Here is a 13,357-nt window from a genome sequence, read left to right as displayed (position 1 = left end):
CACTCTCAGATCTATAAACCAATTATCGTCTCACACCACAGATTTTTTTCTCCTGGATAATTGGAGATGTAATGAAGTCTGAAGAAGCTGGGAGCCCATGAACACAGCAGCAAAGAGCCTGCTAACAGAGCTAAGAAGGAAGCTAACAGGCTAATAGAGCAGAAACAAGGAAGCTAACAGGCTAAGAGAAGAAACAAAGAAGCTAACAGGCTAATAGAGCAGAAACAAGGAAGCTAACAGGCTAAGAGAAGAAACAAAGAAGCTAACAGGCTAATAGAGCAGAAACAAGGAAGCTAACAGGCTAATAGCAGATACTAATACTGTACACTGACAGACTTGGTTGTCCCTGTTTGAGTTTGTGAATGCGTGGTGTAATAATGTCTTTAATATTTACATTTATGAACTAAAATTTTGTTCAAAGCAATGTACAGTCCAAGCTACAGTAGGCCTAAATTAGTTTTCACTGCTGTGAATGCTTTTAACGGGTCCGAAACTAATGAACCTGCCATTATTTGCTGCTCTGTTCGATTTTCCACCACACAGGTTCATGCTGCATTCAGGCAAAGTCAGCAGAATGGGAAAGATATAAACCTCCTTTTATTCCGACTTAAGCAGCGCTCACACATTATTCCAAGACGGTTACTCCTGTTAGCTTACAGTAACACTCACTGTCGTGTTCTGTACGACCAGGTCTCAGCAGGGTAACGACAGCTTTCATCTCATTCATTTCATTTTAGCTCTTATTTTAAATTATCATTTAAGTTTTTATTGATTTTTTTTTTCACCGTAGAGGTCTCTCCTTCACTGTGATTGGTCCAACAGCTGTTTCCTGTTCCCACTGAGCATCTGTAACACAGAAACAGACACCAATGATTATGATGGCATAATGGTTTTTAAATGATGTGTTAATATTTGTCTTCAGGGAGTGAAAAATCCTGCAAAAATAAATAATAATATTTAAAAAATTACAATATAGACATCCCATAATTTCTAATTAACTGAAAACCTAAAGCTGGATTATATTTATATTTATTTTATTAGTTCAGTTTTATACTACTTTAAACTTCTATTTTGAGTACTTGGAGTGATTTTACACTGTGGTAATGCTACTTTTCCTTCAGTGATCTAAGTATTCCTTCCACCATACCTGTTCCTGTCAGGTGACTCTGGCTTCCTGTCCCACAGTCTGTATCACAGCAGGTACACGCTTGATGGCTGCCACTGGCCTCCTTCCACCTGCCAATCAAAAGTTCAGCCTCTTACAAAAGATAAAAACTCAAAATTCCCACAGAGAATGATAGTGGCGTTTTCAGCAGAGAGGATGATGGGAGTTGTAGTGTTGGTGGCATCTCACCCGTTGAGGAATGAACAGGCCTTGTTGGTTTTATCAACAGCTGTAGCAGCTGCAGTGGCTCTCAGGCTGCAGGTGATGTAGATCTGAAGAGACACAAAGACGACGTTTCTTGAACATCAGTGAAATGAAGTGAAACCAGCAGCTGGACAGAAGGAAACCAATCAGAAAGGGTGAGCCAGTTGATTTCCAGTCTGCAGTAGATAAAAGGGAATGTGTTTGAGTCTCACCACACCGCTGTTGTCCTGCTGGAACCTGAACGCCTCAAGCTCAAACTGCAGTTTGTCGTCCTGAGACCGAGGCAGGAACTGAGAGCTGGAGCCGGTCAGCTGACTGTCAAACATACACCTGAACGCAACACAGAGGTCAGTCAAACAGAAAAGACACCTGAATGCAACACTGAGGATCATCAGATCGATGAGGCACCTGAACGCAACACAGGGGTTGGTCAGACAGATATGACACCTGAACACAACACAGGACTGTCCGACAGACAACTGACCCCCAGCAAAGATATGAGGAAAGATTACGATACGAGTGTGCTTTGATATGAATAAACACACATGTTCCAGGGAAAAATAAATAAAATATAACCAAAAAATTAAAGATCCACACAGATTCAGTTCTTTGTCACACATTTTTTCCTCAAAAACTTTGATTACATCTCCGTCTCCTGAAGTGGAAACTCAGATCATGCTCATACAAACGTGTTAAACTGAGCACTGTTGAATGAAGGGACTTTCAAAACCACCACCGCTAAAGTAAACTGACCCGCTGTTTCCCAGGAAGGTGTATCGGGGGACGGTGTCAACGTTTGGGACCAAGGTGGCCACGCAGCTGTCCACCGTCACTCTGAGCGGGACGTGATGAAACTGTTTGACTGAAACTTCAAACTTCATCATGTCTCCCAGCAGGAACTGAGGGGACGGACGAGCGAACTGCCAATCATCTGAGAGAATGGGACAAAAACAAAGACAAGACAGGACCGTTGAGATGACACACCGGTTTTATCACCATGAAGCCGGAACAGAAACCCACCAGTCATGAGTCTGAAAGAGAAGTAGAGACTTTCCTCTGAAGCTTTGGCGATGCCGAACGGAGTCCAGGTCGGCCTCAGCAGCCCGCTGCTCACATCATGCTTCCTGAAAACAAAAACAAAAGAAGAAGTTATAGAAACTCAAAACAAAAAGTATTTCAGGTTCAGGTTTTCAGCAGTGGAAAATCTGACCTCTGGTATTGACACTGGATGCTGACTGAGACGTCTCTGGTTCGGATGATTTGACTGTCCCCCAGAGGGCTGGGAGTGTAGAGCAGCGTGAAGGCGTAGACGAACGAGTCCTCAGACATCTGAAACACACTTCGCTGTTCCATCAATCTAGATTTTTGACATTAACACTAATCATCGGTAAAGCTGACATTTGTCTGCTCAACATGAGAAGCTGCTTTTGTCTGAATAAGTTGTTTCTGTAAAGCGTGTTGTGCTTAAAGTGGTCAAACTGCTGCTGTTCAAAACTAAAAAACATGACAGTTGAACAGTAACTAAGTGGGACCGGACTCAGTGCAGGTCAGTTCAGGTGTTCACCAACAGCAGTCAATCAGTGAGCCATGTTTTTGTCCGATGTTCAACATGAAGCTGACCTTGAGTCACCCAAGTGTCGCTGCAAACCCTCACCAGCAGCTGGCTGCCGCATCCATGCAGCTCGGACTCAAAGACCAGGACCTGAGCTTCAGCGTCTTCCCCTGTGGCAGGACATCCTCCCAGCGTGACGTCCGCAGCCTGGACCGGTTTACCGATCCCCAGCAGGTCTTTCTTGGCCTCCACCCGGACGGAGTTCTCCCCGCAGACGGCGCTGATGCTGTTGGCCGCTGACGGAGCCTTCAGCTCAAAGTTCGGAGGGAACTGAGGCTCCTCCTCAGCCGGTGGATCTGGAAACCTCCAGGACAACGGTTCCTGGAAAGACTGCTTCTCCTGGAGGACATCTGGCAGGGACAGGAGTGACAAATCCTCCATTAAGCATAAATCGACCGTGTTGTCCCATCCACTACAACAGCGGCTCTCACCAACCACACAAGTGGTTTTCTGCCCTCCGGCCACAGGGGGCAGTACTGAGCAGCAGAATGAGGGGAAGACGGCTTTCATGAGTGGAGTTTCAACAACTAGAAGTTTGAGTCTTTTCCATCAGTTTCTTTTTCCACTTCTACACTTCAGTGTCAGAATATTTTTACTTTTCACTTCACTACATTTCATTCATTCATTCATTCATTCTGTGACTAGTTACTTTACACATTTCTGCACACAAAGTTAAAAAGTAAACTACCCAACAGTTTATACAAGTACAACTGAAACAATGAAATTAAATCAATAGAATAAAACATTTGATGTTCCAGCTTCATAAATGTCAACATTTGCTTTCCAGTGAATAATTTAATAATTTCATTTCCTACTGATTTTGAGTTTTGACCGCTGGTTGACCTCTGCAACAGTATTTGTCACTGTTTTCAGAATTTTTATAAAACAATCAATTAATGGAGAAAATAAGCCTTAGTTTGAATAAATACTGTGAAAGGCTTTGAGGAAAAACCCAAACATACAATAAAAGAACATTTTGCAGTTTGGGATCCGTGAAGTCTGTGTTCCTTTAAAACATTCGATGTTCAGATTGATTGAGGGGCTGTAGTGAGTGATCTCCCTGACACTAAAATTAATTTTAAAAGGTCACGTGCAGACAGAAACCTTGTGCCCTACCTGAAAGAGCGTCTTCTCTCCTCTGTTCTGTTTATTATTGAGTGTTTTTAATTCCACAGATTTCATTATTCAGTGCAGGTGAGTTTCACTGTCAATATTTCCACAAATCAAAACATTTCTGATGAAAGTCGATCGTTAAATCCACCATATTGATGAAATAATGCTGCACTTTGCATCAGATCTTAAACAGGTCAGTGTTGTCATGTTTCCTGTGGTGTGGATCAGGTCTACCTGCTGGTTCCTGGACTTCAGGCTGGTCTGGTCTCTGGTCTCCAAACCCGCCCGCTGCAGGCTGAAGGTCCCAGTTTAAGTACTGAGCTGCTGCTGAAGCTCCACATAACAGACAGAAAAGGATTCTGACACACAGCTTCATGTCGATGAGTTTATTCTGTGTTTCCTCTGTTTGAAACACACTCACCTGTGCAGCAGGTGGTTTTCTAGACCTGAGGTTCGGCCCCGCCCACCGCCTGATAGACCTGATGGCTCTCCAGCTGCGCCTCGTTCACCTGCACCAACACAGACCTTCACTTTCTCTCTGATCTGGAACCTCATGTTCTCATGTTCCACTGTCAGGATGAGGTGACATGAACAGCAAAAGTTATTTTTAAATATATAAAAAATACACATTGAACCTTTAAATCAAGGCAATAAGAGCTTGTTTCTGTCTGACAGGATACATTTTCCTACCAGTCAGTTTTCCTGTTGGAGTATTTCACTTATGCTTATTTTAAGTAATATTTCTGCTCTGTTGTATGTCTTGTTTTTGAGGGTCTTTGCACTCACCCCCCCCCCCCCCCCCCCCCCCCCGGGTCTGTTCTGTCCTCTCACTGAAGATGCAGATGTTTTCCAGTGAGTTCATTTCATGGGATCTTTAACACACGGGCTCAGCGTCAGCGCTGCTCACGAAACGCTCTCAGACAGCAGGGAGGTGGATCAAAGCCGTGGCACCGACGCTCCATCCAGACTTATCCTGGATCAGCTCGGCTCAGTATCTCAGACTGGTGCTCTGGGCCACATCAGACGGCAAATTCGGCCCAAATCTGGTGTTTTCCCCTTTTTTCAGTTTATTTTGTGGGGTTTTTTCTGCTCTCACTTTGCTATCGGTGGTGCTCAGGTACACAGTACACATCGCTGACTGTAATGTCCCACATCTTAATAAAGTTTTATTATGTTGGATTGTAATAAAGTTGTTTGTTTTGTAAATGTGAGAGATTTCAGGGCGGTTTTAAATGCTGTTCAATGATGTTTGTCAGAATAATCTTAACTAAAGGTAAACTGACTCGTTTTATCTGCAGCTTTCAACCACATCTAACAGTCTTCCTCATCAGGTGAATCATGTGACCTAAGTCAAGTGATAACAGGTGATGGAGATGCTCCCAATCCACTGGAATATAATTTACATGCACTGTACAGCCATATAGAGATATCTGTATGTAATGTGTGTGTGTGTGTGTGTGTGTGTGTGTTGCAGACTAATTAAGGCCCTGATGGAGTTCATCCTGTTAAAATTGTTTATGAGTCATTAGAGGCAGGAGAACGTGCTCTCCCCCGTGTCCTCGATATAAATAATTAGTCCAGCCAAGGTCACACTAACACTCATGCTACCACTAATGCTAACGCTAACACACACACACACACACACACACACACACACACACACACTAATACATAAGGTGTAAATATTCCAGAATACTTCTCTCTGCACGTATTTTAAGCAATGTAATTGTTATTGTGATTATTGGGAGTCTTCGCCCCTGTGAGGTAGAAAACGCAGCATTAAACCTGAGTGAGACGTACACACACATGCACACACACATTTTGCAAACTAAAAATTGCATATGACTTATTCATTTTACCAATGGGCTGCATATGATAATTGTATTTCATATGAAAAAAAAAACATATTTAAATGTCTGTAAAGATACAGTAAGTGTGTGTGTGTGTGTGTGTGTGTGTGTGTGTGTGTGTGTGTGTGTGTGTGTGTGTTAGCATTAGCATTAGCTCTGGTCATCCCCCTCCATCCATTTCCTGTATAAACTGCAGCAGCCTCCTGGGGCTGTTAGCTGCTCACCTTCACTGATATTAATGAGCTCTCTCTGCTCATTTCCTTTATTTATTAACCGCTAACAGCAAGAGGAAAGAGGTGCGTGTGTGTGTGTGTGTGTGTGTGTGTGTGTGTGAGTGTGGTGTGTGTGTGTGTGAGTGTGCGTGTGTAAAGGGTTCAGCCGTTTAAGTTTAATGTCGTGTTATTTTTACGCAGACGTGGCTGTTTCTTCTTGTTTCTCGAAAACGAAGCAGTTTGTTAATGATGATGATGGCAGCAAGTTTTTGGGACGACCTTGATGAAGGAGCGGAGAGTTTTTAGATGACAAAACTGTGCTGTGATGGGCCCGGTCACTGGCAGAGAAACAAAGCTAGAACAATAACAGCCATAAGCACGTTTCATACCAGAGGATGCAGTGCAGTTTTATTTATGAAAGACTGAAGAATATAAAGCAAGAAATGTCTAAAAACAAATGAAAAACAGCCTAAAAGACAGTTTATACTGTGGATCAGGTTAAAGGTCTCAGTAGAAGCACGTTTAAGTAGAAGCACGGTGCACACACATGATTTCAGTAGAAATATACATGCATGATATATGTACAAACGTACAGGTATATTCAGATGACTGCATGGAGAGGTCTGAAAATGAGCCTTATTACAGCAACAACGTCCAAAATAAAGTTCCTGCTTTCCTGCTTTTCTTTATTCAGCACTTTTAGGAATTGCATATAAATTACTCTATTTCTTAATTCATGACTCCATGAATATGAAAATTTGGCTCATCATGAAGCTGCAGTGTCGAAAAGTTCCTCTTTTTTCAGAAGGATTTCAGCCGGTGTGACATGACGTTACCTCCTGTGGCCACAGAGACAGACGACGGGGAAGAAAGTGGAGAATCCAGCAGCTGAAGAGAGTTTTCACAGGAGTTAAAGAACAAACTAAAAGCAGACTGAAAGCTGGATTTACGTTCGTCAGGTGGAGAAACTGCACCGTCATGTGTCTGCTGCAGGCGGAGGTTATGTTAGCCACGGCTGCTTTATTAGCTGAGAATTTGTGTATTTTATTTAATTTTATGTATTTATTTATCATTTTTAGGTTTTCTACAGATGTTTACAGTTTATTCCGCTGCCCCCCACCCCAACAAACACCACCATCATCGTCGTCTTCATGCTGCTTTGAGCTGCTTAGGTGGAAGCTTCTGCTGACAGACAGACAGACAGACAGACAGACAGACAGACAGACAGACAGACGTTTCCGTGTCTGACAGCTTTCTAACAGCGATCGTCGCCGTTAGATCCTCGGTGCTGCAGCGCTGCAGAGGGTGGAGCAGAGCGCAGACAGCCTGACATGTCTGGGATAAACCGGAGAGCAGCTCAGGACGAGCAGATGGAAGGAGACAGGAAGTCCAGGAGGAGCAGAAGAAGAAGGGCGGGATGTTTAGCCTCTGTCGACTCGGCGGCCCACAGCTCTTTAACATCGACTCGGAGAGCTGGAGGCTTGTGCAGGACCTCTGAGGAGCCAAAACATGTTTCAGCTCAACTTTATTATTCATATCTGGAACAAACAGGACTGACACCGAGACGAGGAAAGTAAACTTCGACAGAGGACAGAGGACAGGCAGGAATTCAGAATGAAATTCAAGTTTTAATGAGGACGAGCAATTTAGCAGCAGAACTAAAGATATCATGTTTTTATTTCATGCGTTCTTCTTTCCTGTCAAAACCCGACCCTACATTACCCACAATGCAACCTGAACTTATCGGTACATAATTAAGAATAACGCGTTATATTTACATCAAAACGTGTCTTCTTTTGCTAATTAGTTGTATGGAAACGTAATTTCTGTCAACCCTCAGATTTCTGTCTTTGTCAAACTTCTTCAGCCGACATTGACTCAAGTGACATCACTTGAGGAACAACTAGAATACACCACTTCCTGCATTGGCAGTGAGCATAGTTAGCGCAGTATAGTCCAATATGAAAAAAACACAGCTCTTTGGCTACAGTGCTGGAACAATACAGGTAATAAAGCAGGACTGTTTTAAAGCAGCCATGATCGATATTTTTATGGTAATGATGCATCAAACATCAATGTGAAAACAATTCACCCTCATTGTGTCATTTTGATGGGAAAAGCTGGACAAACCCTCTGTGCACTGCAGCAGAAGGACACAGTTAGAGTCAGGCCGCTGAACACTGTGGAGGATTTAAGAGTTAACAGCCAGATATTTCTCTCAGGAGTTGGTATAGAGACCAAAACCAGAAGCTAAAAACAGACTAAATATTGGACTTACATTCATCAAACGTGACTCCAAACGGAGGACGATGTCGCTCCATAACTGCTGGATGTGTCAATAAGCAACTGTTTGTTAACAAATTCACCACATTAACTCAAAGGGTGATAATGTGTCAAAATGCGTTACTTCTGCCATCAAGTGGCCAAAAAACAAAACAACAGTAACTGACAGTGAACTTAAAGAGCTTTCAGAGCAAAATGCCAAATGTCACAAAAACAGCAGCTCTCTGACTGACTCAGTAAAACGGGGAAGGAGAGAAATGTCGTGAACCCAGAGCTGCTCTGGAAGCTTCGTGGGAACACTGATGTCACTTTTAAGACAATAAAAATGAAGGACTTCAGTTTGTTTCTGTTTTTTGTTTCTCCCTGGGTCTTGTCTGCCAGACTTCATCCGTCTCTCCACACTCGACTCTGTTAAATGAGGCGTCTCAGTCTTATGTAAATATCCTCCTGCATTAATACGTATAAAGCTGCATTTGTATTCATGCATGTGTCGGTGATATGGCTCTGTTCACCTGCAGCTGGCAGAGCGATAACTGTGGCTAATCTGTGATAATCACATCTCTGTGAAGACAGACAGCTGGGCTTGTATTTTCAGATCGAGCAGAATGAGGATGGATTCACGTTGCTTTGAGTCAGCAGGTCCAGTTTTATATTCTAATATTTGGTCATATTTGAGTAAAAACACTTCCTGTTTTCTGCTGTTTGGTTGACCTCTGACCTCTGTCACCACCCGTCTGCTGAGGCAGTTTGGGGTTCTTGTTGGATTTCAGGGTTCTGGTCTGTGATGATCTTTGTATCTGAACCTTCAGACTGTTTGAATCCAGATTTAGAGGTTTAGACAGGACCTGGACTCAGACCAGCGTCTCTGCCTGTCTGATCCTCTTGGCGTCTTTGCTGTCCGCTGGAAGGCGATCTGACAGCGCTGATCTCAGCGTGCTGAATCTGGCCCGTTTGGACGGCCTGCAGAGGATTGTGGGTTGGGTTTACGGGCCGGCTGGTGAGGAAGCTGCTGATTTCAGTGAAAAAGAGGAGGTGGAGTGACTCCTCTGACCGTCAGAGGAAGATGAGCGTTTTTCTGCTGTGGTTTGTTGGCAGAAAGTCACTCATTTACTCAAGTACTGTGCTTAAAGCGGCCATGATGGATATTTTTCCAACAATATATCAAATGATGTGACATTGTGAAAGCTGTTGTTGACGAACCAGCAGAAAATTATCACCTGATTCTGCAGCTTCCTTTGGTTTTACAGGACGTTACACTGACTTTCAGCTCATTGTTTAGCTTGTCTGGGCAGCAAAGGGCGCTGCTGTGTGTTGAATGAGAGGCATCATCCACAGGATTTTTACTTTTTCTAACTTTTTCACCTAATTCATTGATAAAAACTGTGAATTAAAGTGGACCGAGAGCAGAACCCTGTGGCACACCTCTGTTTACACTCATAAAACTGGACTGATGGCATCCGGCTGCAGCGGCTTGTGGTCGTTCTGTACAGGCAGCATCATGAAAGACAGAATGATGTCACAGTCTAAAACCTCATTATTAAGATCTTAAAATGGAGTATTGAGATAAAAATGTTCTCACCTGATCACTTCTAAGACTTTAGCCCGGCAGGGAAGTTTGGAAATTGGTTTACTGTCCCTAATCTGGTCTAAACTAAGCCTAACCTGGTCTAAACCCATTCTGATATAGTTTGAACTGAGTCTAATCTGGTTTAAACCCAGTATAATCTGCCATAAAGGTATCATAATCTGGTCCAATCCCAGTTTAACCCTCTTTGAACTGAGTCTGATATGGTTTAAACCCAGTGTAATCTGCCCTAAATCTCTAACGGAGCTTGGCTTAAGTTTGGCAGGAAAGTTGGGAAACGGGTTAACTGGTTGTGTAGTGTTTCATTAACCTGAGCAGAGAGAGTTCCTCTGTCTGAAACTTCGATTTCTTCGGGCGATTCTTTAAACTTTAAACATTTCTCATCCTGCAGGCTGAGCTCTCCTCTCGCTGTCTGCGTCTCTGAACGAAATAAAACGAGGATGAACATCAATTATATAATGAAACATGCTGTAATTGAGGGCGCAGCTCATTATGTCACATTAGTCTGATATAAATAGTGAGCTATTAGCACTAATTTATTAGAAATCTGCCTCTTATTAAAGAGCTTGAACACTCATTATCTGTCGTGGCTCCTCGGTCCCAAACTGCTGAGAAACAATCTGAAATTCATGTTGAGACACCTGTTTGTCAGAACTTCACCTGTTACCTGCTTTCTCTGGCGTCACCTGCTTATTATTTCTGCACCAGACTGAGTTTTTGAGAGACATATTTGCAGAAAACCAGAACCGGTGGAGGAGCTGAGCATCGGATCACAAAGTACATTTACTCATGCACAAATTTAGTTTTTCCCTGTTTCCCTTCTACTAATGTATTAAAGTATCACAAGTCAACATTAACTCAGGGGAGAAAGAACGTTTTGAGGAGTTGGATCAGGGTCTTCACATACACGGACCCTCTGCAGGTGTAATGTCAGTGTCTCTGTTGATGATGAAGATGTTTCATGTTGTCTGCCAGCGGACAGCTGTTCATCTCTGACATCCACACTCAAGTCTTTCATTTCTCCAGGGCTGGATTCTCCCCCTGGTCCGCTCTGAGCAGGACGCCTCATCCGTCATCAAAGCGGCCGCCTCCACCTGCGTGAGAACAATAATATCCCTGCCAGGTGTGATGGACAGCCGCGGCGACGCGCTGACAGCGGCGTGGTGTCCGGACACAGGGTGAAGGTGGAGACGAACGCTGACGTTTCCATCAGAAGTCTGTTCACGAGCCCGAGCTGCCTGGAGACGCTGCGTCCTCCACCTGCAATAAAAAACACCTCCTCCGCTCTCCAAACGCTCCTTCAAGGCCGCGGCAGCACACCGCCGCTCATTCCCTCACAAGAAACACTTCAAGTTCGTCCACAGTGTGATTTATTGGATCAAAGAGTTTCTTTTCCACTTTAAAATTTATTATCTGCAGCTCAGACTGTGACAGCTGAGCGGAGCGAACTCAGAAACCATGTTTTCTGTTTTCTGAACTCCTTGAAAACGTTAGAAGTTTGGTTCTAAAAGATGTCAAGAAACGACACTGTGGGTAAAAACGTGGTTACCTAAAAGTAACCGTTAGCTCCACTTTCACCTCCTCTGCAGGAGTAAACTGATCCAAGTCAGGAGGCATTGCTAATCTCATTAGCATCGAGCTAACGACCTGAGAGCGTTTCCCCCTCTTCAGTACCTCTGTGATGTGACCAACGCGAACGTGTGAAATAACACATTTTACACGTAGAAGCATGAATTTCACATGAGCTTTTTTCATTTGTCTCTGACAACGGCAGCAATTTGTAAACAAACATCAGTTTAAACATGAGCGAACGTCTGAAAGCAGCTTGCAGACGTCACCGCTGCTACAGGCTGAACCTCCAGAAGCCCAAACCGTCTGTCAGAGCCCCTTATTCAGACTGACAGTTCCCATGATGCTCCTGTGTGATCGCCAGCACACAGGATGAGTTCAGCAGCTTCTAACACGCACACACACACACACACACACACACACACACACACACACACACACACACAACCCCGATTTGACTGCTCAGACTTCACCTGAGAGGTGAAGAAAAGTTTCTGAATCAGGACATTTTACCTGCGTGTGAACTCACAGGATATTATTGAGTTGATTAATATTCAGACGGGCTTCCTGTCCTTCATTAGACGGACCGTCCTGATGAAGGACAGGTAGATGAAAACACTGGGTGCACTGGAGGAGAGCGGCGAGCGTTTTAATTTGGATGGACTCATATTGGAGATCGCTCTGATCTTCACCTTGCTGCGTGTTTTCTCAAAGTCGGGCAGACAGGCTGTGATTGGATATCTCTCTCCGCTGAAGTTATGAGCTCATTCCAGTTGACAGACTCACCCACAGACTTTGAGCAGAATCTGATCTTATAATAAATATTGATCCGTCCGCTGAAAAAGCTCAAACTCTGTCTGCTCAAAGTTCACTTGAACTTTTCAAAAAATACCGAGACGCTCAGTTTCACTGAGACAAACTGCAGTTTCTGTCATTTTCAGAGCGTGTGGAGATTTTTAATGAGATAATATTCAGGTCTGTTCTCCAGATACAAACAGGCAGGTGGGGAGAAAAGTCTAATGTAGCCTAAACCTAGCAAAATATGGTCTAAACCCAGTCTAACCTGGTTCAAATACAGTCTAATCTGTCCCAAACTCAGGATAACCTCGTGTAAACCCAGTGTAATCTGTCCTAAACCCAGTCTAATCTGGTCTAAACCCAGGCCAATCTGGTCCAAATGCAGTCTAATGCAGTTTGAATTGACTCTAATCTGGTCTAAACCCAGTCTAATCTGGTTTGAACTGAGTCCGATTTGGTCTAATCCCTGTCTAACGTGGTCTGATCTCAGTCTAATCTGGTTTGAATTGACTCTAATCTGGTCTAAACTCCATCAAATCTGGTTTGAATTGACTCTAATCTGGTCTAAACTCCGTCAAATCTGGTTTGAATTGACTCTAATCTGGTCTAAACTCTGTCTAATCTGGTTTGAATTGACTCTAATCTGGTCTAAACCCAGTTTAAACCCAATGTAATATGTCATAAAGTTAACATAACCTGGTCCAATCCCAGTTTAACCTGCTTTGAACTCAGTCTGATATGGTTTAAACCCAGTGTAATCTTGCCTAAACCTCTAGCACGATCTAAACCCAGTGTAATATGTTATAAACCCAGTCTAACCTGGTCCAAACCCAGTCTAATCTGGTTGTAATTTAATGCATGTAATGCGTGTTAGCATACTGACATTAGCGTTTAGCCGTGCGTCGGTACCACCTCGCCGAGCTGCCAGCATGGTCACCCTGTTTGGTGAGTCAGCGCCTGCGGCGG

The 13,357-nt window shown here is 43.6% G+C and overlaps 1 protein-coding gene across 1 annotated transcript; it reads right to left on the bottom strand.

The window, feature by feature from the left end:
* Positions 1 to 781: 781 nt before the first annotated feature.
* Positions 782 to 4,470, bottom strand: LOC143321776 (zona pellucida sperm-binding protein 3-like). The gene is made up of 9 exons (XM_076732414.1): positions 4,329 to 4,470; positions 3,024 to 3,331; positions 2,580 to 2,698; positions 2,390 to 2,493; positions 2,123 to 2,300; positions 1,582 to 1,699; positions 1,355 to 1,437; positions 1,148 to 1,236; positions 782 to 846 (listed from the first exon to the last, which is right to left on the bottom strand). The coding sequence occupies exons 1-9, from the start codon at positions 4,468 to 4,470 to the stop codon at positions 782 to 784; spliced, it is 1,206 nt and encodes a 401-aa protein (XP_076588529.1).
* Between the last annotated feature and the right edge of the window lie 8,887 nt (positions 4,471 to 13,357).

Source organism: Chaetodon auriga, chromosome 6 (genome assembly GCF_051107435.1).
Source record: "Chaetodon auriga isolate fChaAug3 chromosome 6, fChaAug3.hap1, whole genome shotgun sequence".
NCBI lineage: Eukaryota > Metazoa > Chordata > Actinopteri > Chaetodontiformes > Chaetodontidae > Chaetodon > Chaetodon auriga.
This window is presented reverse-complemented; position numbering and strand designations above follow the sequence as displayed.